Source organism: Pipistrellus hanaki (genome assembly GCF_964339955.1).
Source record: "Pipistrellus hanaki genome assembly, chromosome: 13".
NCBI lineage: Eukaryota > Metazoa > Chordata > Mammalia > Chiroptera > Vespertilionidae > Pipistrellus > Pipistrellus hanaki.
The window spans coordinates 26705839-26733045 of NC_140515.1; the positions used below are offsets into that span (position 1 = coordinate 26705839).

At 39.2% G+C, this 27207-nt stretch overlaps 1 protein-coding gene across 21 annotated transcripts in view; it reads left to right on the forward strand.

Moving 5' to 3' along the window:
• The window catches only part of SETD5 (SET domain containing 5), an 88391-nt gene extending 62703 nt beyond the window's left edge, over window positions 1-25688 (forward strand). For 17 of the 21 annotated variants that reach the window (XM_084901876.1, XM_084901873.1, XM_084901880.1 and 14 more), the window contains 7 exons: window positions 13970-14214; window positions 17421-17477; window positions 19474-19944; window positions 22489-22784; window positions 23831-23964; window positions 24450-24538; window positions 24846-25688. In XM_084901876.1, the coding sequence (XP_084758002.1) occupies window positions 13970-14214; window positions 17421-17477; window positions 19474-19944; window positions 22489-22784; window positions 23831-23964; window positions 24450-24538; window positions 24846-25454 (1901 nt within the window). In that variant the 3' untranslated portion in view covers window positions 25455-25688. The remainder of the gene's footprint in view (window positions 1-13969; window positions 14215-17420; window positions 17478-19473; window positions 19945-22488; window positions 22785-23830; window positions 23965-24449; window positions 24539-24845) is intronic. The other 4 variants (XM_084901868.1, XM_084901871.1, XM_084901882.1 and 1 more) reach the window with 1 other exon arrangement.
• The last annotated feature ends 1519 nt before the right edge of the window (window positions 25689-27207 follow it).

Genomic DNA, 27207 nt, shown 5'->3' on the forward strand with positions numbered 1-27207 from the left:
AACCAAGAAGTCACGATTTGATTTCTTGTCAGGGCATATGCCCAAGTTTTGGAGTTGATCCCCCAGTAGGGGATGTGCAGTGAACAGCCAATCACTGATGTTCCTCTCTCATTGATGTTTCAATGTCTCTATCACTCTCTTTTCCTCTCTTAAAAATCAATAAAGACATATTTAAATATATATATATACATATACATACATATATATATATATATATATATCCCTAGCCAATTTTGCTCAGTGAATAGAGCATCAGCCTGTGGACTGAAAAGTCCTAGGTTTGATTCCAGTCAAGGTTGCAGGCTCTATCCCCAGTAGGGATCATGCAGGAGGCAGTTGATCAATGATTCTCTCTTTCATCATTATGTTTTTATCTCTCTCTCTTTTCCTTTCTCTCAAATATATATATATATATATATATATATATATGTATTTTTTTTTTTTAATTTAGTCTCCTTAAACTAATATAGTAGTAGTTCTTTATGTGTTCTATAGAAATAGGTGTGGACCAAAATTTTTGTAGAAAGCATTAGTCATAGGATTATTAACAATTGCAAAACTGGCCCTACCTGATTTGGCACAATGGATAGATCGTCGGCCTGTGGACCCAAGGGTCCTGGGTTTGTTTGATTCCAGTCAAGGGTGTGTACCTTGGTTGCAGGCTCCTCCCCAACCCGGGGCCTAGTTGTGGCTCATGGAAGAGGCAACCAATCAATGTGTTTCTCTCACATCGATATGTCTGTCTTTCCCTCTCTAAAAATCAGTGAAAAAATATCCTTAGGTGAGGATAAAAAATAATAATTTTAAAATGCATAGTATAAAAACAACCTGGATTTCAGTCAATAAAGGAATGCTAAAATTTGGTTTATCTGCTGTGTGCGCATACTTTTTTGATGGAATACTATGTAGTGTCATCAAAGTTTTTATTCTTTATTCATTTTATCAAGTTAACTTGATAAAACAACCTGGATTTCAGTCAATAAAGGAATGCTAAAATTTGGTTTATCTGCTGTGTGCGCATACTTTTTTGATGGAATACTATGTAGTGTCATCAAAGTTTTTATTCTTTATTCATTTTATCAAGTTAACTTAACCTTCCCCTCCCCCAAAATAAAAAGACATAGAAATACTCCCCCCCCCCCCCAGAGAGATTTGTTGTTCACTTATTTATGCATTCATGGTTATTTCTTGTACATGCCCTAACTGGGGATCAAACTTACAAGCAACATTGGCATATCAGGATGATAATCTAACCAATGAGCTAACTGGCCAGCGCCATAGTATTGCTTTTGAATTTGATTTTTTTTCTTTTTTATTCTGAACCGAGTTCACCTGAGGACATGCTTAGTGAGAGAGAAATATTGATCTGTTGCCTTCCATATATGCTACAACTAGGGATTGAACCTGCAAACCAGGCATGTGCCCTGACAAGGAAATCAAACCAGCAACCCTTTGGTGCATAGGACAGTGCTCATACAACTAAGCCACTCCAGCTGGGCTGAATTAGATTTCAGTGGTTTGAATCTCGAATCTATAAAAATATTAAATGAATAGTACATTATGATTAAATAAAATTTCTCCTAGAAATATATGATTCAGTATTTGAAAATTTATTCATATAATTAATTTATTAGCAGACCAAATGGAGGGGGGGTAGCAGTTGATAGTTATGCTTTATCGTGAAAAACATAACAAAAACTGGTTGAGATCAATAGGGTAGCTTCGTACAAAAATATGTATAGCATTTTCTTATATGTTAGCAATAACATTTAGATAACATAGAAAAGTACATATAATTCATAGTACAAAAAATAGAGAACCCTAAAGAGTAACAAAAAATAGAGAACCCTAAAGAGTAACCCTAATTAAAACTATAACCAATCTAATCGAAACCGGTTTGGCTCAGTGGATAGAGCTTCAGCCTGCAGACTGAAAGGTCCCAGGTTCAATTCCAATCAAGGGCATGTACCTTGGTTGCAGGCACATCCCCAGAAAGGGTTGTGCAGGAGGCAACTGGTCGATGTTTCTAGCTCTCTATCCCTCTCCCTTCCTCTCTGTAAAAAATCAATAAAAAAATATTTTTTAGCCAAGACCGGTTTGGCTCAATGGATAGAGCGTTGGCTTGGGGACTGAAGGGTCCCGGGTTCGATTCCAGTCAAGGGCATGTACCTTGGTTGTGGGCATATCCCCAGTAGGGGGTGTGCAAGAGGCAGCTGATCGATGACTCTCTCTCATCGATGTTTCTAACTATCTCTCTCCCTTCCTCTCTGTACAAAATCAATAAAAAATATATATATAAAAAAAATATTTTTTTTTAAAAAAAAAAGTAAAATAAAATAACATCATTCATATATATATTATATATATCACCAATCTAGCCCAGCCAGCATGGCTCAGTGGTTGAGCATCAACCTATGAATGAGGAGGTCACTGGTTTGATTCCTGGTCAGGACACATGCTCGGGTTGTAGGCTTGATCACCAGGGTGGGACATGTGGGAGGCAGCAGATCAATGATTCTCTCTCATCATTGATGTTTCTATCTTTCTCTTCCTCTCCCTTTCTCTCTGAAATCAGTAAAAATGCATTTTTTAAAAATGTGATGAATCTGTTATATTTGGAGAGAAGAATGGATGAAGGCATGAGTAGGTGAAAGATCATGCCATGGTGCTAAGAATCCTCAAATTACTCATGAATTTAATGCAAACTTAAAATTCTAACTGTTTTTTTTAAATCAACATAGTGAATGATTTCTACAGTTCATTAACATGAACTATTAAGTATGCTAAAATAGTCAAAAGTTTTTGGAAAGTTGGAATACAATTGCTAGTATTGCCCAATTTTTTTTTTTAATATATATATTTTATTGATTTTTCACAGAGAGGAAGAGAGAAGGATAGAGAGCTAGAAACATCGATGAGAGAGAATCATCGATAAGCTGCCTCTTGCACACCCCCTATTGGGGATGTGCCCGCAACCAAGGTACATGCCCTTGCCTGGAATTGAACCTGGGACCCTTCAGTCCGCAGGCCGACGCTCTATCCACTGAGCCAAACCGGTCTCGGCTGGTATTGCCCAATTTTGCTTAAAATGTTATGTCAATATTGATAGCATTTGGACATATATATAGAATAACACTCAGAAGTAAACCTAGTATATGTAACATTCTAATTTAAGTGTCATATTTCAAATCAGTGGAGACATTATAATACTTAAAGATATTGAAAGAATGTGCTAGTTAGTTGGTCCAAAGGTTGTGGGTTATTGTTAAGCTGAAAGAATGTGCTAGCCATTTGGCATGCAAAAGATAATCACTACATTATATTCTGTTTGAGTCAATGGTCCAATCAAAAGACAAAGGAGAGCTGCATGGATAGAAAAACATGACCCAATTACAATATATGCTGTCTACAGAAGACCCACCTCAGAACAAAACACACATACAGGATGAGAGTAAAGAGCTGGAAGAAAATTTTCCATGCCAATAGAAACGAGAGAGAGAAAAAAGCTGGGGTAGCAATGTTCCTCTCTGACAAAATAGACTTCAAAATGAAGGCCATCAGAAGAGATAATAAAGATATCTATCCAACATGAGAATATAACCCTGGTAATCATATATGCACCCAATGTTTATTTGTTTTTTAACTAGAGGACTCGCCCTAACTGGTTTGGCTCAGTTGACAGAGTGGACTGAAAGATCAAGGGCATGTACCTTGATAGCGGGCACATCCCCAGTAGGGGCTGATTGATGTTTCTCTCATGATGATCTCTCTCATCGATGTTTCTTTTTTTTTTTTTTCTTTTCTTTTTAAATATATTTTATTGATTTTTTAGAGAGAGGGATAGAGAGTTAGAAACATCGATGAGAAACATCGATCAGCTGCCTCTTGCATACCCCCTACTGGGGATGTGCCCACAACCAAGGTACGTGCCCTTGACCAGAATCGAACCCAGGACCCTTCAGTTCGCAGGCTGACGCTCTATCCACTGAGCCAAACCAGTTTCGGCTCATCAATGTTTCTAACCCTCCCTTCCTCTCTGTAAAAAATCAATAAAATATATATATTTAAATCTAGAGGACTTTAAGGGTGAGATAATAGCAATACAGTCATACTAGGGGACTTGAACATCTCACTAACTTTACTGGATAATCTTCCAGATAAAAAACAAAACAAAACAAGAAAACAGCCGAAACCGGTTTGGCTCAGTGGTAGAGCGTCGGTCTGCGGACTGAAGGTTCCCGGGTTCGATTCCGGTCAAGGGCATGTACCTTGGTTGCGGGCACATCCCCGGTGGGGGATGTGCAAGAGGCAGCTGGTCGATGTTTCTCTCTCATCGACGTTTCAAGTTCTCTATCTCTCTCCCTTTCTCTCTGTAAAAAATCAATAAAATATATTTAAACAAAAAAAAACAAAACAAGAAAACAGAGATTCTAAATGATACACTGGATCAGATGGATTTAATTGATACTTATAGGACATTTCACCCCAAAGCTGTAAAATATACATTCTTCTCAAGTACACGTGGTTCATTGTCAAAGATAGACCACATATTATTAGGTCTAGTAATAATGCCGTTTTCTAATACTTTTTAAAATCGCATTTATTTAAACAATACAACAAAATTTAATCAACAATATAGTTGCCGTTGTTTTCTACTACTTGTGCCCAACGCTCAGGAAGCATTTTAATCCCTCTGTTGTAAAATTCTTGTGATTTTGATGCAAAAAATTCGGTCAATGCATTTTTGAGGCATTCTTCATTATTAAATTTTTTTCCAAGAAGAAAGTTTTGCAAAGAACGAAACAAATGGTAATCGGAAGGGGCAATATCAGGAGAATATGCAGGTTGAGGGAGAACTTCCCATTCCAACTGGCGCAGTTTTTCAGCAGTGATTCTTGCAGTAAGCGGTCGTGCGTTATCGTGGTGAAGAATTACGCCCTTCCGATTAATCAGCGCGGGTTCTTTTTCTCTTAAAGCTTGGGCTAACCTTTCCAATTGGGCACTATACACTGCATTTGTAATGGTTTGGTTAGATGGTAAAAGTTCATAATGAAGAATTCCTTTAAAATTCCACCAAACACACAACATCACTTTTTTCGCATGCAAGTCAGGTTTTGGCGTGGGCTGCGGAGCCTCATTTTTGTCCAACCATTGAGGCCGCCTTTTCAAATTAACATACAGCACCCATTCTTCATCTCCGGTAACAATTTGCTCTAAAAACGGCAAACGGTTTTGACGAGAGAGGAGCGAACTGCAAATTGTGACTCTTTGATTACGGTTGTTGTCGGTCAACTCATGAGGAACCCATTTTCCAAACTTTTGGACTTTGCCAAGTGCACGCAATTGATTGGAAATTGTTTTTTGTGAACAATTTAAAGTTGTCGCAAGCTCTTGTTGGGTAATTTGAGGATTTTGCACCAAAAGAGCTTGAAGAGCTTCTTGATCAAAATTGGACACACGGCCTCGACCACTCTTGTCATCTAACGAAAAATTTCCCTCGCGAAATTTCTCAAACCAACGCTGGCATTTTCTGGCGCTAACTGCATCTTGACCAAGAGCACTACAGATGTTTTTTGCAGCCTCACTTGCTTTTCTTCCTAATTGGAACTCGTAAAGCATGCAGTGCCGAATATGCTCTTCATCCGCCATCTTCTTAGCCCTAGTTTTGCAACAAAAACCAAACCAAACACAAACTTTTTCAAGCAAAACTTGTTAACTGCACTTCACACGTTCTGTAGATACCACGTGTTTGAAGGTTATGTCAATACAAGTCAATGCCAAGCAAGATTTTAAACGAATGTTTTAAAACGACATTAATTATTACTAGACCCGATAGTACAGAAAACAAGTCTACAAGTTCAAGATGATTGAAATCATATCAAGCATTTTCTCAGATCACAACGCAATGAAATTAGAAATCAACTACAGTAAAAATACTAAACATTCAAACACAAGGAGGCTAAGTAGCATGTTATTAAACAATGAATGGGTTACCAGTGAGATTAAGAAAGACATAAAAAAAAAAACTTGCTGTAGCCCTAGCTGCTTTGAGTGGATAAGTGTAAGTGTTAGCCTGCAGACTAAAAAGTCCAGGTTCAATTCAAGTCAAGGGCCCCTAGCCCGGGTTGCAGGTTCAATCCCCAATAAGGGGTGTGCAGGAGGCAACCAATCAATGAGTCTTTCTCTGAAATCAATAGAAGTATATTTTTTTAAAAATTGCTGGAAATAAATAAAAATTAAAATACAACCCAAAATCTATGGGATATAGCAAACACGGTCCTGAGAGGGAAGTTCATAGCACCACAGGCCTACCTCAAAAAACAAGAAAATTTAATAATAAACTATTTAACACTATAACATAAAGATTTAGAGAACAATAAGAAAAGCCCAGAGAAAGAAGGAATGAAATAAAGAGAGCAGAAATGAATGACGTAGAGGAAAAAGAAATATTAAAAAGTCAGTAAAACCAAGAACTGATTCTTTGAAAAGATAAACAAAATTAATGAACTGCTAGCCAGAATCATCAAGAAACAAAGAGAGCCATAACCAGTTTGGCTCAGTGGATAGAGCGTCGGTCTGTGGACTGAAAGGTCCCAGGTTCGATTCCGGTCAAGGGCATGTACCTTGGTTGCAGGCACTTCCCCAGTAGGGGGTGTGCAGGAGGCAGCCATCAATGTTTCTCTTTCATCGATGTATCTAACTCTTATCCTCTCTGTAAAAAAATCAGTAAAAACCGCTGAAGCCGGTTTGGCTTAGTGGTTGAGTGTCCGTCTGCGGACTGAAAGGTCCCAGGTTCGATTCCGGTCAAGGGCATGTACATTGGTTGTTCGCACATCCCCGGTAGGGAGTGTGCAAGAGGCAGCTGGTCAAGGTTTCTCTCTCATCGACGTTTCTAGCTCTCTATCTCTCTCCCTTTCTCTCTATTCAAAATCAATAAAAATATATTTTTTTAAAAATCAATAAAAACATATTATAAAAAAAAAGTGAGAGCACTGCCAGTATGACTCAGGGGTGAAAGAAAATACCATGAACAATATGCCAACATCCTGGGCAATGGACAAATTCCTAAAAATAAATAAATAAATAAATAAATAAATAAATAAATAAATAAATAATTCCAAAACGAATTAGAAAACCTGAATAGGCCAATAAAAACTGAATAGAGGCAGTAATAAAAAGAAAAAAAAGGAAAGAAAAAAAAAACTCCCAGCAAACAAAGCCCTGATAGGGATGGCTTCACAGGGGAGTTTACCAAACCTTCAGAGAATAACTACAAAGAAAGAGAATTACAGGCCAGTATCTCTGATGAACATAGATGCTAAAATCCTCAACAAAATATTAGCAAATCGGAACCAGCAGAATATTAAAAAGATACACTATTACCAAGTGGGATTTATTCCAGGGATGCAAGGCTGGAACAATATTTGCAAATTAATAAACTTGATATATAAACAAATTGAAAGACAAAAATCACATGATCATATCAATGGATGCAGAAAAAGCATTCAACAAAATTTAACACCTATTTTTTATAAAAACTCAGAAAATTCCATATATGGCAAACCTACAGCCTACATCATACTTAATGGGCAAAAATTAAAACCATTTCCTCTAAGAACAGGAACAGGACAGGGATGTCTGCTTTCACCATACTTATTCAACAGTACTGAAAGTCCTAGCCATAGCTGTCAGACAAGAAGAAAGCATAAAAGGCATCCAAATTGGAAAGGAGAAAATAAAACTCATTATTTGCAGATGATATGTCATGATATTGTACATAGAAAATCCTAAAGCTCAACTGGTGTGGCTCTGTTGCGCATTGATTTATGAACCAGAACATCATGATTCTGTTCCCCATTAGGGCACATGCCCAGGTTGTGGGCTCGATCCCCAATAGGGGTGTGCAGGAGGCAGCCAGTCAATGATTCTCTGTCATTATTGATACTTCTATCTTTCCCTCTCCCTTCCTCTCTGAAATCAGTAAAAATATATTTTAAAAAATAATATCCTAAAGATTACCAAAAATCTCTAGATTTAATAAATGAATTTAGCAATGTAGCAGGATACAAAACCAACACCCACAAGTCAATGGTATTTGTATACACAATAATGAATTCTCAGAAAGAAACTAAACAAACAATCTCATTTACCATTGCAACAAAAATAACATACTTAGGAATAAATTTAACTAAGGAGGTAAAAGACTTGTACTCAGAAAACTACAGGACTTTGAAAAAAGAGATAGAGGAAGATATTGGGTCGGCAACTAAGTAATTGCGGATTTTTTAAAGAAAATCAAAGACAATTTTTTCATGGAACTAAATAACTTTATTCTGTAATGTATTGCCCATTTTGATCAATGACCTTTTGCCATCTTTCAGGCAGCATCATAATCCCACGTTCAAAAAACTTCTGGTTTTTATTAGCAAAAAACTGAATCAAGTACGATTTGACATCATCATCATTATTGAAATTTTTACCATTCAAGGAGTTTTGTAAAGATCGAAACAAAAAGTAATCAGATGGTGCAAGGTCAGGACTATATGGTGGATGTGGCAAAACATCCCAACCAAGCTCCATTAATTTTTGCCGAGTGACCAAAGATGTGTGTGGCCTTGCATTGTCATGATGGAATACAACACCTTTTCGATTTGTCAATTCGGGCCGCTTTTCTTCAACTGCATTGTTTAATTTCGTTAGTTGTTCAATGAAGACATCAGAATTGATCATTCGGTTGGGTGGTAAGAGTTCAAAGTAGACAATTCCTTTGTAATCCCACCAAACTGATAACAAAACCTTCTTTTGATGAATATCAGCTTTTGATGTTGTTTGAGTTGGTTCACCTGGCCTGCTCCATGATCTTTTCCGCTTGATATTGTTGTAAACAACCCATTTTTCATCGCCAGTTATCAGCTTGAGAGAGCTGTGGTTTGCAACTCTGTTGACTAATGAGTTTGTCGACCACTGTTCTTAGGGCAAAGGAAACTAAGGAGAAAATAAATGGGACTACATCAAAATAAGCTTCTGCACAGCAAAACAAACCAACAAAATGAAAGGAAAGCCCATTATATGGGAGAACATTTTTGGCAATACATCAGATAAAGAGTTAATATCCAAATATATAAGGAACTCATACAACTTAACAAAAAACAAAAAAAAAAGACAAGCAGTCCAATTAAAAAATGGGCAGAGGGCCTAAATAGACATTTCTCCATAAGTGGACTTAAAGGCTAAGAAACAAAATGAAAAAATACTCAAAGTCACTGGTCATCAGAGAGATGCAAATTAAAACAAAAATGAGGTAACACCTCATACCTGTGAGAAAGTTTACCATCAAATATAACAAGTGTTGGTGAGGATGTGGAGAAAAAGTAACCCTAGGACACTGCTGATGGTAAGTGCAGCCATTGTGAAAACAGTATGGAGTTTCCTCAAAAAATTAAATATGGAACTGCCGCCGAAACCTGTTTGGCTCAATGGTAGAGCGTTGGTCTGCGGACTGAAAGGTCCCAGGTTCGATTCCGGTCAAGGGCATGTACATTGGTTGCGGGCACATCCTCGGTGGGGGGTGTGCAAGAGGCAGCTGGTCGATGTTTCTCTCATCGACGTTTCTAGTTCTCTCTCCCTTCCTCTCTTTAAAAAATCAATAAAATATATTTTTTTAAAAATATATGCAACTGCCATTTGACCCAGTGATCCCACTTCTGGGAATATATCCTGAGAGACCCAAAACACCAATCAGAAATAATCTATGCGCACCCCACCTCCCCAACCCCCATTTCATAGCAGTGCAATTTACATTAGCTAAGATCTGGAAACAGCCCAAGTATCCATCAGTAGATAAGTTGGTAAAGTTGTGGTACATTTACACCATGAAATACAATGCAGCAGTAAAAAAGAAACAGCTCTTACCCTTTGAGATAGCATGGAGGGACCTGGAGAGTATTCTGCTAAGCAAAGTAAGCCAGTCAGAAAGACAAGTATCCTATGATCTCTCATATATGGAATCTAATGGCCAAGTAAACTGATGATCAAATAGATCCAGAGACATAGAAGCATGGAACAGATTGTGAAATCTCAGAGGGAAAGTGGGGGTGGATGGGTGGGAAGAGATCAACCAAAGAACATGTATCCATGTATGCAAACCCATGGACACAGACAATAGGGTTGTGAAGGCCGGGGAGGGGATGGAGGTGGGCAAGAAGAGGTCAAAGTGGGGGAAAGGGAGCACATATGTAATACTTTGAACAATAAAGGTATTTTTTTTATTGGTTTCAGATAGGAAGGGAAAAGGGTGGGGGGGAAACATCAATGATGAGAATCGTTGATCAGCTACCTCCTGCACACCCCCCACTGGGGATCAAACCTGCAATCCAAGCATGTGCCTGACCGGGAATCAAACTGTGACCTCCCGGTTCAAGGGTCTATGCTCAATCACTGAGCATAAATTTATTCACCACAGAATAAATCTAAAGCTAGTGAGCCTATATAAATACTCTTTTGAGTTAATAATTCTATATCCAGATGTTTGTCCTAAAGTAAACAAGTGTACACTCAACTGGCATGACTCTGTGGTTGAGTTTCCACCTATGAACCAAGGGATCATGATTCAATTCCCCGTCAGACCACATGCCCAGGTTGCAGACTCAATCACCAGTGAGGGCATGCAAGAGGCAGCTTATCTATGGTTCTCATCAGTGATGCTTCTGTCTCTCCCTCTCCCTTTAACTCTGAAATCAATAAAATGATTTTTTTTAGTAAACAAGTGCAGAAATATGTAAGAGCAAGATTATTGCTCATTGAGGCATAGTTGTAATAGCAAGAAAAATTTTTAATACATTTTATTGATTTTTTACAGAGAGGAAGAGAGAGGGATAGAGAGTTAGAAACATCGATGAGAGAATCACCAATCAGCTGCCTCTTGCACACCCCTACTGGGGATGTACCTGCAACCAAGGTACATGCCCTTGACCGGAATTGAACCTGGGACTTTTCAGCCCGCAGGCCGATGCTCTATCTACTGAGCCAAACCAGTTTTGGCTGTAATAGCAAAAATTTTGAAAAAGACTTCGGTGGGTTAAATTTTGACAATATGAATGTCATACAGCCATTAAAATTTTAATTGTTATAGAAAATTTTTTTTGCCATGTATTTCCGAGTAAAAGTAGTAAGTTATTAAGTAGTGTGATTTAGACAAGAAGTCAATAAGGCAGTATAAATACACCAGGTTATTGGGGTTGTGATTTTAAGTTGTGTTTAAATATGTGGATGTTTGTTTATATAATCCTGAAAAGTAGTTGAGTAAAGATTAAAAAAAAAAGATGGATAGATTTTATAAAATTTGAAAGTTATGTATGACAATAGAAATATAAAACTGGAAAAAAACTTCATAAATATAATGCTATTAATAGAAAAAGTGCAATTGACCACTAGCTTATAAACTTCATAAGGGCACACATCAGGTCTGTTTTGTTGACTGTGATATCATAATAAGTACTCAGAGAATACTAGTATATTTTAAATGAATGACCTGTAAGTTGATTTGAGGGATGGGTTCATCTGTACTTTCCAGCTTTTCTACAATGAACTTGGTCACTTATATAATTAATTGTATCTAGCTATTTAGATTTTAAAGATTAACTGTTAAGACTTTTGAAATCTATAAAAGGTATCCTATCTAATAAAGAGGGAATATACTAATAGACCCTCACGCCATTGCAAAGATGGCAGCACCCACAGCCAATAAGGAGGGGATATGCTAATTACTGCCATATCCTCAAAGATTATGGTACCCACAGCTAATCAGGAGGGAATACGTATACTAATTGACTGTCAAGCCCTCAAAAATGGTGGCGGCCAGTCCTCTCAGCCCCAGCAGGCCCAGCCACTCCAAGCACCTGCCTCCAGAATCCCCCAGTCCCCTCAGCCCCCCAGCCACCTAGGGCCTGCCCAAGGTACAGGCAAGCCTCCATTGGTGCTGCCCAGCCACCCAGGGCCAGCTGAGGCCTGCGCTGCCGGCAGTGGGAGCAGCAGAGGTGTTATGGGGCATCACTTCCCCCTGATTGCCAGGTCTCCTCCTGCCCCTGAGGGCTCCTGGACTGTGAGAGGAGGCAGGCCAGGCTGAGGGACCACCCCCTCCAGTGCATGAATTTTCATGTACCGGGCTTTAGTTCTATTATAAATATAAGTCACAAAACACATTTGTTTTTGTATACCTAGGCACTTTTCAAAAGGAGAAAGGAAAAATAAGAAAGTATATTTAATATCTGAAACAAAAGAAAAAATACAAATATACTTCCAATCTGGGAAAATAAATTCTCAGATATCTATCAATAAAAGGAAAATATATATTTCAGGTATTTTTTGCACTTAATCTTCCACTGTATTTAAAATCTTCTCAAGCTCAGTGACTCAAAACTCTTTCAGTTAATTCTTACATTAATTCAAATAGTTTCCCAGTTGTAATCACATCCTAATCATTACTACCAGAATAATATTCCTGATGCACAACTCTGATCATGACCTACTGTCCCGAAGCTTTTCCTTGAGGGACTGGAATAAATGTTACTCCATTCACCAAGCCTTCCGGATATAATTTAATCTAGTGATTAGTAATGTAAATGGGAACCAGATTACCTGTATTTATCTCTCTACACATCAAATTGGTCTTTAAAATGGGGATGATAGTAGAGGTGCTGAATTTATAGAGTTGTTCAAATGAAATCTGATTAATTCACATAAGCACATAGTATATGCCTGCTATATAATAAGCACTTAAAAGTATAATTATTTTTTACTAACAGAGCAGTATGATCACCTCTGTTGATATTTTTAAACTTATACTAAATATATGTTTTCTGTTTATTACAAGTTTGTAAATACCTTTGAATAAATTATATGATAACCATTTTGCACACACACACACAAACACATAATCTAGTTCAGTCATTTTTATATAGTAGCTATTAAGTAAATAAATATCTTTTAACTATTGTAAATGAATAAAAGTAAATTTTTCCTCAGAGAAAGCGAGATAGGTTCTTTGGTCTGAGTATTCATTAAAAATATATACATACACACACACACACACACATATATACACACACACACACACATATACAATAGCCCTAGCAGGTTTGGCTCACTGGATAGAGTGTTGGCCTGGGGACTGAAAGGTCCAGGTTCAATTTTGGTCAAGGGCATGTACCTTGGTTGCAGGCACATCCCCAGTAGGGGGGTGTACAGGAGGCAGCTGATTGATGCTTCTCTCTCATCGATGTTTCTAACTCTCTATCCCTCCCCTTCCTCTCTGTAAAAAATCAATAAAATACATTTATATATATAATAGTAACTTCCTTTTTAAGTGGACCTAAAAGTATAGAAAGTATAATGTTCTAACTAGGAAAAGTTCCAGCCTAGTTTTTTTAAGTGGTTGGGAGTTTTCATAGAAGTCATTTCAAAAATTAGTGGTTAGATATGGAATAAGTAATTATGTATACCTCTTTTCAACTAAAGCAGAATGCCACAGAAAGCTTCTGAAAAATGGCCCCAAAAAAATGTTTAAGAGAAGATAAAAGAGAAAAGAGCTATCTATGTAGTTAGCATTCAGGAAACTTGAGCTGGTGGCATGTTAATTAAGTAGAAGGTGGTTTTAACAAAGTGACACAAATTTGTGTTTTTTGGAAACTCAGTGTAAAAGTTAATTTATATTTTCCACTGAAAGAAATTAATTAGCTCCAGGGATCAGTCAGAACTGTCAGTTTTATCTGGCAGTTCTCTGGGAGATACTTTCAAAACAGAGTGGAAATTAAAGAATATCTTTGGGCTTTTGATTTGATTGCAGGAGATAACAATGGATTGAGACAAAAGAAAAATTCTAGCCATTGTGGGGTAGAAATTAATGGCTTTATTATCGAGCCTCCTTTTGAGCTGTGGTTTTGGCCTCTCATCTGAGCTTTGTATTTCACAGATTTGTTGAGCCCTTTAAAGAAATGGAAGTCTCGCTATCTGATGGAGCAGAATGTCACCAAGCTACTTCGGCCTCTTTCTCCAGTCACACCACCCCCTCCCAATTCAGGCTCCAAGAGCCCCCAGCTGACCACACCTGGCCCATCTCACCCAGAAGAAGAATGTCGAAACGGATACAGCCTCATGTTCTCACCCATCACGTCTCTTACTACTGCTAGTCGCTGCAATACTCCTCTGCAGTTTGAGGTGATTTGGGTTTGGCTGTTGGGAATGCTGAATATGAAGTCATCATTTGCACCTTCTCATTTCAAATACAATATCATTCCAAATGCTTCTTTACCATGTTCTTTGCCTGTCTCAGCAAGAGAATGGGAACCCTCAGGGTCAGTGTGACCTATTACCTGGTAGCCTCTCATCTTGGCAGTCCACATACTTACCAAAGTAGGAATAATTATACCACAGATGATATTCATTTGCCTTTTGCATGCAGTCCATTAGTCTCCCAAACTAGAGGTAGTAAGCATGCTAGATCTCCATCTTAGGCTTTCCTCTCTACGTGTTAAACAAGCCTCTAGTAGCCTAGTAATCATTTATGATACAGCCTGAGACCTCTGATTATAATATTTGTGTCTTTGTTTCTAGGCCTTTAAATTAGTTAAGTGTCTCTTTCCCTGTTTTTTTGTATTCTCATTATGGGCTCAGTGAATAGGTATTGAAAAAGCATGTGGTTTATGACAAATGAGGGGTTTTTCCTTATTCTAGGTTACTTTCCCTTTTTGTTATACTGTGTTATGAATAAGACAGGAACTAATAACACGTTTATAAAAACAAAATTAATTACATTCACTCTCTGGATATACATTAGAAATGTATATCTGAGTTATTTCAAGACAATTCCGAATCACTTTAGTATTCAAGTTTGGGTGACACCAGATTTTCAGAGTAGATTCTAGGTATATAAAAATATACCTCATTTATTGCATGTTGCTTTGATTTATAATTAAACAGACATTTTTTTAATTCTCAGAAAAATTTGTTCTGATCACTAAACACTCAGCTCTGTCCCTAACTTGTACTTCTCCAGATGATTGTCCTAACCAATGCCATCCCCCTCCTTGTTCAGCTTTATGAGAGCATGGGGATGAAAAATATCTGGACTTGTAAATGGCTAACTCAGAGAGGTAGCAACCTTAAAAACAGGAGGTAGCTATACCTAAGCTAGACCATATGAACTTGACTTTTGGAGCAAGCCTCTTTCTGGTGGGCAAAAAATATTCCTGATTACATTGGATTTCTAATAATTCCCTGTGGCATTCTTTTTAGCCAAATAGTAAAGCTAATTTTACTTGGTCTAATTGCAGTTGATTTTTCAATTAGCAGCTAGCGTTTGATAAGTAAAATTTCATGAGAGGACATTCTCCCCGGTGGGCAGCATGTTATATTAATAGGGATTTATACCTTGTCATTGTAGGTTTTACTATAATTAAACATAAAATTAGAAGGTAAGTTGCCTTCCCAAACAGCCAAGTATAGTACTCAGTGTATTTCCTATCCCTTATAATATTTTTGATAACTATGAAAGTGTAAAGTGTTGCATATATTTTTTTAAATCAAAGATCTTTTTATTGATGCATAGATGTTAGAATATCAGGAATGGGGAAAATGTTATATATAATGTATTAAATTGTCCATCCCTTCATAAAGTTCAGTGTATGTCTCTACTATTTTAATCTTATTATTTAATTGATAAAATTTAGCCTTTCTAGTCAATTAAAAAACAAACTTCACTCTCCGGACCATCTTTATCATTCTAATTGCCATATTCTTTCCTACTTTCTAGTATAAGAAATTGTGGGGAACCTTATTTACATCCAAGACTGTGACACAGAGAAATACCAAAAGGTGTCACGAGTAAAAATCAGCTTGGTTGGGGAAAGAAATGTTTTTGAAAGAAAAAATAAAATACATTCCAGGGGAAAAGTGAGAAGTTTCTCCAACTCCAAGACAAGGAGTTAAGGAAACATGTAGTGGAAAAGAACAAGATTGTAAGGACTGGGGACGAAAAGCAGAATTAAGAAGACACACTTAATTTGCCCCTCCTTCCCACCATAATAATCCTTCTCTTTCTGCCTTGTGATCCATACTCCACTATCCATCTCACACTCTCTACCCACCCCACCAAGTAAAATTAATAGTCAATAAATACCCTGCTCTGCTGAAGCAGCCTCATTTCGCCTGCCATAGACACAGTTGTCTGTAGTATACAACATTAAGAACCCCCTCCACCTTCACCTTACCCCTGGCACCCTGAACTCTTGTCACAACTACCACCATCATTCTTTCCACTTTTTACCATTCACATCTTCCCATCAGAGTTCACTGCCCACTTTGTTTCACCTGATCAGATACCTCAGGTGAAAGCCCTAAGGGTAAACTTATTTTGGAAGCAGGGACTCTGAGTATACACAACTGCTTAATTCCCTCTCTTTCTAAAAGTACAATGGATTTTAACATCAGAGAATGTCAGTAGGTGTGGTCGGATCCGATTAGATTATGTCAAGACCTTCTAGTCTAAGCTACAAAGTCCATCAGTAATATCTTCTATAACTGTCATTTAAGAGGAGCAGGCCATCTCCCTAGCCCTGTCGTCTGCCAGCATGCTAAGTGGTTCCCTGAATAACAATGGAGGGCCTGTGTCACATAGGAAAATGAGGAAATGTAATGTTCAAGAAGGGAGTGTGGAGTGAAGGAAAATGATTCCCCTAAGGAGGAATAAGTGGTCAGATACCCAATAACAAATATTATAGGTTGCTAAATTCTCATCTAATCTAAAAAGAAATATACAGTTGACCCTTGAACAACACGGGGGTTAGAGGCACTGACTCCCTGCGCATTTGAAAATTTAATGTGACGTTTCACTCCCCAAAAACTTAACTACTAATATCCTACAGTTGCCTGGAAGTCTTACTGATAACATAGTCGATTAAAATATATTTTGTATATTTATTATATATTGTATTCTTACAATAAAATAAGCTAGAGGAAAAAATTTTAAGAAAAATCATAAGAAAAAAATACATTTAGAGTACTCTATGTATTTATTTTTTTTAAATCCATGTATAAGTGTAACTGCTTGTTCAAGGGTCAACTGTAATAGTGAAATTTCACCTCTTTCCTGATACCTGCTTGAGATGTTTACTTATAGCATGAAACATAACCAGTTTATTCTTAAATGCTTTCAAAGGCACCAGGAAGCATTTTAACAAGTCATTCTGTTCATTGAGATGAATTCTGCAGTTAAACATTTCCCCTGTGCATTCTTGTCCCTCCCACCCCACCCAAAAAAAAAAAGTTGTGGCTAACTTTCTATGCTTGCTTTTACTTTATTTTTTGTTTTGTTTTGCTTCTTGACTTCAAGTAGATGAATAACAAGATGCTTTTCCCTCCTCTAGAACATATCCTCCCCTGAGAGTTACCCTGCGAATAGGCCCGAGTCCCTGTCACCCGAGGTAGTTATCACACCATCTCAATCACACTTGGAGGCTGATAGTGAGTGTGCATGAGTGTGTGGGAAGGGCTGGGGTATCCAAGTGAATGGGGTGATGGGCTGGAGGGTGGCCGATTGGTCACTGTAAGTTGAATGAATCTTCCCATGTATGACTGTTGTTACTCAGAACTCTCAATGTAGGTGGAGGAAAACAAAGTAGCTACGTGTGTGTGATGGGGTTTGTTTTTATTGTTGTTGTTTGGGGGAGGGAGTGGCTAAAGAGTTTAAAGGAATAGTATCTAGAAGTAAAGTTTAATGAAGGCTGAAAGTATGGTAGGAGCCTTGTTAAAGAAAGTCTGACATAATGTGTGTTTGTTAAATAGGAAAAGTTGGATCAAACGTTGGTAGGAGCTATTTTTTGATAATTATTATTTTAGGTTGATAAAGGAGAAGCTGGTTGGGAAAGTAAGGCAGTAATTTATGCCTTGTTCCTGGGTTAATCTGAGAGCTCTGTTTAACTGCATGTTTTGGGTTTTGGTTGGTAGATTGAGGAACTCTTTAAAATGGGAGAGGCAGGCCTCTTGGCTCTCTACATTATTGTTGCTCCTTACTGGGTACACAGGAAAACTATGGCAGCCATGGCTTCTGTGACCTGGGCCTCCATTCTGCGGTGGTTGGAATATGATTGCCATACAAGTGGTATCCCTTAGGACAGTAGTCAGCAAACTCATTAGTCAACAGAGCAGCAAACCCGCAGCTTGAGAGCTGCATGTGGCTCGCGAGCTGCAGTTTGCCAATCACTGCCTTGGGATGTTAATTGAGTGCTTTGCTCAAAAACCCTGCTGCTATGGAGATGTAAAATTCAGACTTTAGTAGTAGTATTTCTTAATTGGACAGAGGTAGTAATGATTAATTCCGTAAATCCACATAGAGTAAAGACTCTCACATAACCTTTTAGAAATTAACTGTTAACACACACCTCTCCTTCTAATAAAAAATTAGTATTAAACATAGTGACAGTTGACCAAATTCCAAATCAGTAGGATTTTATAGAGGATTGTGAAACTGAGAAAGGTTGTATATAGTGTACTAGAGGTTTTCTGCGTGGTTTTTGCTGTTTTACAAGGAAAGGACAGGGCATTCTCTCCTCAGGTGCTAAAGGTTCTAAGATAGCATATTTTGGAGGTTGATATGGTGTGATATCTGGGTTTCTGGAACCATTCTTTCTAGAGTTAGTTAGTTGACCTAATAATGGAAAATCTTGGTATTAGGAGGTAATGATAATCAAATAGTAGATGGGACTTATTTTTGGTACATTTCAGCATTTCAGATACTCTGCAGTGATGGGCATTAATGGTAGTGTGGTGTGTTGACATAGATTAAAGGATAAATAAGAATTGAGTGACCAGAAGATTTTATGAGGAACATACCTATTTAATAGTGAAAGTGAGTGAATAACTGATTGGTTGATGTCTTGATGCCATTCTCCTTTACTGAACCAGTACCTTAAATACTTGACTTTCCATCTACTTTCTACTTTCTTTCAACTTTTCCCCTCCTTCCACCTTCCATCAATATTAACTTAGAAACGAATAACACCAGAAGCCAGTTATATAAGCCAGCTGGTCTCTCATCTCTAGCATACATGGGGCTCAGGTAAATCCCAAATTAATACTGTCAATCCCTTAATGTAGTGCAAGGTGATTCAGCAAACTTGATGAAAGGCTAAGCAGGCAAAGTAGTCACATTTGGCCAAATATCTAATTCTGATTTTTCATCATTCTTCTCAATCAGAAAGATTTTAAAGTAATTTGGGAAAGGTGGGGGTTGTTAGTGATTTGGCCTGTATACATATTGCTACATGGGACTCTTACAGATGTTAATGGCATTCTCTCTTCTGCTTTCATTCCTTTTGTCTCTGCTGTTCACCTGTGCCCCTCTTCCCTCCTTTCTTTTCTGCCCTTTGACTGTTTTCCTTCTCCCCTACCCCATGTCTCCATTGATTTTTATTCTTTCAGCTTTGTCATCGAAAAGACCTGGACTTGACAAAAGTAGGCTACCTTGACTCCAACACTAACAGCTGTGCTGACAGACCTTCCCTCATCAACTCAGCTCATTCTGATCTGGCTCCTCATGCCTCCCTTGGGCCCACCTCTGAGACCGGCTTTCCCAGCAGGAGTGGGGATGGACATCAGACCCTCGTGAGAAACTCGGACCAGGCATTTCGGACAGAGTTTAACTTAATGTATGCCTATTCCCCACTGAACGCTATGCCTCGAGCAGATGGATTGTATCGAGGGTCTCCACTAGTAGGAGATAGGAAGCCTTTGCATTTGGACGGGGGATATTGTTCCCCTGCAGAAGGATTTCCCAGCAGATATGAACATGGTTTTATGAAAGATGTCTCTCGTGGATCCATGTCACCTGGTGGTGAAAGAGCTTGTGAAGGAGTCCCATCTGCCCCCCAGAATCCACCACAGAGGAAAAAGGTAAGTTTCACACGATACAGAGCACTAACAATAGATACTTATGAAATTACCACCATGTGTTCAGCACTGCTCTCAGTGTGAGGAAAACAAAGATAAGTAAGACACGGTCTCTGCCATGCCCAATAAAATACAAGCTGTTTTAATACAATTTGATAAATTTTGTAAATAGTAAATTTAAATGCCTATTGTGTATGTGCCATACACATAGTTGGCAGTTCAAAAAACATAGCAGTGGAAAAGAATATTAGTAATTAGTTGTATTATTTAGCACTTCCCAAGTTCTAGTTACTGTTAAGCTTTATTAAGCACTTAATCCTCAAAATAATCCTGTAAGATAGGTAATTTCCCACTTTGCAGATGAGGAAACTAAAGCAAGTTGAGTGACTTGCACATGGTCACACAGCTAGTAAATGGAAGAGCCAGGATACTACCCAGGTCTGTTGGATTCTCAATTGCATGCTCTTATTGCCACCATGCTATATTGCCTCCTAGGTTATGCCCTAATGGGCTCAGAGCAAGTGATAATTGTATTAATAAGTAATTAATTATAATGGTGATGGATGCTTCAAAATAGTTGTTCAGATGTGGTGAAAACATCTTAACAGGGGAACCTGCCTAGTCAGATCTGTGGAAGGTGCTTTAAAAACAAGCAAGAAGCTCTTGGCCAGTTTGAAGAGTGGTAGAATGAGAGATAACAGGTCATTGATTTAGTTGATCTTAGACAATAAAGTAGGAATCAATCATCCAACAAATGAGGGTGAGAATATAACAAAAGGGGCAGAAAAATTAATTATGTGACGAGTAATTATGGATGGGATGTGATTGTAAACAGTTGAGTGTTGCCATGGTGTCAGAAGAAGACTTTGCAGAGTAAGGAGGTGAATCAAGAGATATGGGCAGAGTCGGGCTATAGAGAGCTAGCTAATGGTTTGGGACTTGGCTTTTAAGCAGTGCCTGTTCTAAAAATTACAAAGCCAAAAGTTCGCTTTTTATATCAGTGATTTTTCAACTGATATATTTGGGGGTTGGCACAGAAACTTTTATTGGGAAGGGCTAGAGAAGCTAGATGGCTCTGTGTGTGTGACACTCTCACATAATTGCAAAATATCTGTAGTACTATTGGTAAAATGTAGCCTAGTGGCTTTTTACATTTATGTTAAAATAAAATACATTACCAAAAGGTATTATTATAAACTCCTTTCCAAGATTGTGTCTGAAAAATGCATATGTAAAATTTATCTTATTTTGAGTTTTGTTGTATTTTACATTTGGACAAAAAATGAAAGCCCTAAGAAGATAGAAGGAGGGAACACTGGCAGATAATTTGGAATAAAACAGCAATGGATTTTGAAGACTTGCATGAACAGCATTGTCTATCAGGAACAAAAATGGAAATAGACTTTGGATTTCTGGTTTCATTGTATGCAAAAGTGATTGAAATCATGATTTATTTCAGAATTATTGCTGAGCACCTGCTATTGGCCAAGTTCTGTGCTGGATGTTAAAGATTTTTTTTAAAAAAAAATTTAAAAAAAAAAAACTTGGTCTTTGCCCTGATAGACCATACAGTTTAGTGGGAAAATAAGCAAGACATTGTTACAGACTACGAGCAGTGTAAGCCCAGTGCACTGTAGCAGCACAGAGAAGGTATGCCAGTTGGAGCAGGGAGAGGATTGTGTTGTGGCAGTCAGAAAGAATGAGGTAGATGAGCAATGAGATGGGGAGAAATTTCCAAGTCTGAATAGGTTAGAGCTGACTGGCTACAGTAAGAAGTGAAATCATTCCCTTTCTCCTTTTATACTAGTTTCTCTATGTGTATGACAAACACTAATGAATCTCTTGAGTGTATCTTGGAAAATTAAGTACATTTAATAATCCTGAAGAATTGGCTTTTTCTTTTGCTTGGGGTATTTTTTATATTTTATTGATTTCATAGAAGAGAGAAAGAAAGAAACATTAATAATGAGAATCATTGATTGGCCGCCTCCTGCGCTCCCCATGTTGGGGATCGAGGCCCCAACCCAAGCATGTGCCCTGCCCAGGAATCAAACTATGACCTCCTGGTTCATAGGTCAACACTTAACCACTGAACCACGCTGACTGGGCTGCTCTCTTGTTTTAAACAACTGTCTCTAAGGATTTCTAAGACATTAGAAAAAGCCATCAGTCACCTGGAAGGCTTTTTCAAACTGCATAAGCTCCCAACTCTCCGCCCTCCCTTTTCTAGGAGCTACCATTGTTGCAGATAACTGTGAGAGCACTGTCATCTCACAAGTTTTTCTGAAGGCAGAAAAAATGTTGAGTTTTATTAGTGAACACCAGCCCTCAAAGATATTATTACCTGGTGTCTTCTCCTCCTCACCAATATCTAACTGATGTAAATATGTAGCTGTGCTCAGATCTGCCTCATACCTGACATAAGTTGCCAATGTTGGTACTTGCTTTGTTTGCATGGCTTGCTAATGGTTTATAGGGGTCCATTTCTCCCGATTGCTACTGATCCACTAACAATGTCTAGAATCCTGTTTGTTATTTCCTTCCTAGGTATCCCTGCTGGAGTACCGCAAACGGAAACAGGAAGCCAAGGAGAATTCTGGTGGGGGCGGTGACTCTGCACAGAGCAAAAGCAAGTCTGCAGGAGCTGGGCAAGGCAGCAGTAACTCACTTTCTGACACTGGTGCCCATGGTGTGCAGGGATCCTCAGCCCGAACCCCATCTTCCCCTCACAAAAAGTTCTCCCCATCTCATTCCTCTCTGTCCCACTTGGAGGCAGTAAGCCCATCTGATTCCAGAGGCACTTCATCTCACTGCAGACCACAAGAGAATATCAGCAGTAGGTGGTAAGTTGATATTTGATGCTTTAATAATTAAATTAATCATTCCCAGTTTTATTTAAAATGTATGGGAACACTTATCTGAGAAAGCCAGACAACAGTGCCCTCAGTCCTGTTCAGCTGATTAAATAATATCAATCAGAACCACTCCCCACCCCCAGCTTTACAAAAGCAAATAATTGCCACCGATCCTGTTGTACACCACTTTGAACTGCATACAGTATAGTATTTGCTGGGCCCTTCCACTGCCTTTGATGTTATTTCATATGCAAGGTAAATCAGGAGTTCAGCTCAGTTCCACTTTAAATTGCCAACAGAAGTCTCAATTCCACACAGCTAGCAGAGAGATAAGACATATTCTGAAAGGACTTGTCTGGCTTAGGGGAGACCACAAATAACTAATACTGATGAGTGAAATAGATGATGAGGCAGTTCAGTGATCTTGAGCTGAAGAAATTAAGTCTGGGAAAGAAGAGGTGGGGCTCAAATAATATTTATTAACCTATGAAACATGTATTAAATAGTATGTGCCAGGCACATGACTTCACAGGAGAGAAAACTTAGCATTTCAAAATGGGGGTTGAGCACACTCTCCCTCTTGTGAGCATACCCATGACTTTCCCTTCCGCCAGGTGTGTCACCTCTGCCTTTCTCTTAAGCTCCAAGGGCCCTTCTTTTGCCTCTGTAGCTTGTGCCCTGAGCCCATTTCTTCTATGGCTCACTTTTACTACCTCTATAACTTCCTTAACTTTCTCTTTTAATTTGGCGGGGTGGTTAAAAGAAGTAGACATCTTTAAATTTACTTTTTCCTTGATTGCTTTTTTTTACACATCAAGATGGAATATAATTGTTTTTTAATTTTTTATTGTGCTTTTCCTTTAAAAGTCTTTTCTTTTGTGTCTGACATAGTTTGAGGCAGAGAAAATACTTCATTTTAAATTGATGTCTAAGGTTTTTTTAAGTGAATATGTGTACAACCTTTGTCAAAGATTCAGTTCGGACTCTTGATCTGAAATCATGTGGCATAAACTTGCACCATGTTGCCTTCACAGGATGGTTCCCACATCAGTAGAACGACTCCGAGAAGGAGGGAGCATCCCCAAAGTCCTCCGAAGCAGTGTGAGGGTGGCCCAAAAAGGAGAGCCTTCTCCCACCTGGGAGAGTAACATCACAGAGAAAGACTCAGGTAAGCCTAAGGCTCTGTGCTGCCCACCAGTTCAGGGGCGTGTGACCAGGCTCAAGACATTTCATAACAAATGTTAGGCTGAGGTGAGTCAGCTTCTTATGTGGTTGGGCTTCATTGTATTCACGGTTCCAGCGTGGTTTGCTTCTATTCTTTTGGGCTACGGCATTCTTAAGATCTATCATTGCTTTCTCTCTGTCTGCTTTTTTTTTTTTTCCCCCCCCCCAAGGGATACCTTTTGGTAACTCATCTGTCCAAAGGCCTGGAAATCTACCCTGTTGGAGGATGAAGAGAAAGGAGACAGGAGTCAGATCAGGCATTTAAGACATAGCCCATAATTAACCATTCCTTTGCCCTTGTCGCATGCTACACTCACCTTATTTGTCAGAAAGAGAGCAGCATGGGTTAGTGATGGCATTGGTGATTGCAATAAACAATGGCTATTTCTCACTTTCTAAGAAGCCAAGTTGATTTGTATTATATCCCAGACCCTGCAGATGGAGAAGGCCCAGAGACCCTGAGCTCAGCACTCTCAAAAGGAGCGGCCGTTTACAGCCCTTCCAGATACAGCTACCAGGTGAGGTGAGAAATTGCTCATCTCTGGACATAGGAGTATGTTCTGGGTGCCAGTGTTTTGAGATGCCATCTTTCTGTATAGTTTTAGCAACCTTATAAATAAGCCATCATCTGCTCACCTTTGGGTAATCAAATCATTCCAGAAAAATAAGAGATCAGAGATAGCTATTTTGCTGTCTTTGGTATTCTAAAAAGACAGTAGTTAAGATGATGAAGAAAAAGGAGGGTGTTTTAAATATTCACAAACATAAATGGCTTAAATAGGGACTTTTTCACCTCTTTATCTTTTTCTTCCCAACTCTTTCTAGCTCCTGCAGTGTGATAGTCCACGGACAGAATCACAAAGCCTCCTTCAACAAAGTTCCTCCCCCTTTCGAGGACATCCCACCCAATCTCCAGGATACAGTTATCGAACTACTGCACTGAGACCTGGAAACCCCCCCTCTCACGGTTCTTCAGAATCCTCCCTCTCCTCTGCGTCCTATTCTAGCCCCGCCCACCCTGTGTCCACAGACTCGTTGGCCTCATTTACGGGGACACCAGGGTATTATAGCAGCCAGCCACATTCTGGAAACAGCACGGGCAGCAGTCTTCCAAGGAGGAGCTGCCCTTCTAGTGCTGCTAGCCCTACCCCACAGGGGCCCTCAGACTCACCGACCTCAGACTCGGTTTCCCAGTCCAGCACAGGAACTCTGAGTTCCACCTCCTTTCCTCAGAACTCTAGGTCGTCATTGCCATCAGACTTACGGACTATCAGTCTGCCCAGTGCTGGGCAGTCCACTGCCTATCAGGCCTCCAGGGTATCTGCGGTTTCCAATTCACAGCACTACCCGCACCGCGGGAGTGGGGGTGTGCACCAGTACCGACTCCAGCCATTGCAAGGGTCAGGAGTCAAGACTCAGACAGGACTTTCCTAGGGCTTCTGGATTTGGGCAAACAGAACTGAATGAGCCCATAGCTGCTTCCTTCCAGCTGCCTCTGGAATCTAGGCCAAGCAGATTGCTGGGGAAGGGGGTACAAGGTGCCAGAGAATTGGGTCTGGTCGACAAGAAACAAGACTTGTGGTCACAACAGGCTCAGGCCTTGGAGAAAGATGTAAATCTTGTCTGAAGCAGAGACTATAAAGAAGTTTCTCCCTGCTGTTAAGGGTACATTGTTGACAAGCAAATGGTGTTTCGGTTAGTAACGGTTCTAAGTGCAATGAGTTGTGTTGAAGCCTCCATCTCCCATCCTTGCCTGTAGCCTGTAGTCACTTGTGCAGTGAGGACATCTTTTTAAATCCAAAAAAAAGTTTTCTTTTCAAAGGAAAAAAATGTGAAAAGAGCCAATCTCCAAACCCCAAGCCATCTGATAGTGTTAGGGTTTTATGCACTTAAGAAAAAAAGGTAGGTATGTAAATGTTCACCGGAAGACAACCATTCCAAAAGCAGATATCCAGCCAAGAGGTGTCCACCAAGAATGTTCCTACCTTTGTCTTTAAATCACTGAGAAATAGGCAGGGATAGTGAATGTGCTTGGAATGTGCTCTGACTAAGGGGTGCCTGGCTCTCTGAAGAAAAGCTTGTGGTCAACTCTTGATTATTCAGGAGCAGATTAACCTAGTAGATTGTCTGAGCCCCCAGCTGTTACCATCCCACTCCCCTTCCCCAAGCTATTTCACAGCTCAGTAACCCATGAAGGTAATAGGTAAAGAAAAGAGGAATGATAAGTGAGGTGGGCCAATTGCTACTTATCAGCTGTTGGCAATAAATTTACTTAAGAAGGATCCCAGATGGTTTGGGAATTCTTTGAATTTTATTTTTCTACTCCCAATTAATCAGGAGTTGACGATCCCATGAGTAGGACCGCCTCCGTGATTGGGGAGCATGCACTCGTGACTGCAGGGTAAGAGTGGAAAGATGTGTGGAGTGGTGCCGACAGGACTGTGATTGTGTGTGGGCATGTTCCACATTTCTTTGGGGGATGCTTATTTGAGAGTGGCCTGGGTGAGACAGTTAGGAAGCCACCCACGCACCTAACACTGTTCTGGATGAGAGACAAGAGCAGACTGGCTTCTCCCCATCAGTGCATTGTGCCTGTTGTACGCCCCTGGAGGAGCCCTGGAGCCAGCCCAGGTGGGGTACACAATCTTTTTAAAATTCCATACGGTTGCCAGCTTCTTTCTTTCACTTGTTTACTGTAATATCCGGCGTGTTTTTATTTATCTAATTTTGTATTCAGTTATAACCATGGTAGGGGTAGCAGATCTATGACAGGTGTAATCCCTGGTGCTGCAGTGGACCTTACTTCTTTTCTTTTGGACAAGATAATACTGTGAGTCTCCCTCCTTCCTTCCCTCCAGATTGTTTTTTTTGTTTTGTTTTGTTTCTTTTTTTTTTTTTTTTTTTTTTTGCCCAGCCGCCTTTTCCATCCCCTTCCTTCTACCCTTCCTACAACTATCATATGCACAGTCTTCTCTCTTTGTGTGTGACTGTTACAAAATTTCATTTTTTCAAAATTGAAATCAGGTGTTTGCTCAAATGAGGGGAGATTTTTCTTTTTAATGCTGACGACTCAGCAGAATGCTTTTCTTTTTATTGTTTCCCCCACAAACCCATCAGTCTGGGAGAGCCTTGGGAGTGGAAATCATGTGGCCTGGGATGCTGGTTTCTTTGTATATTATATAAAACA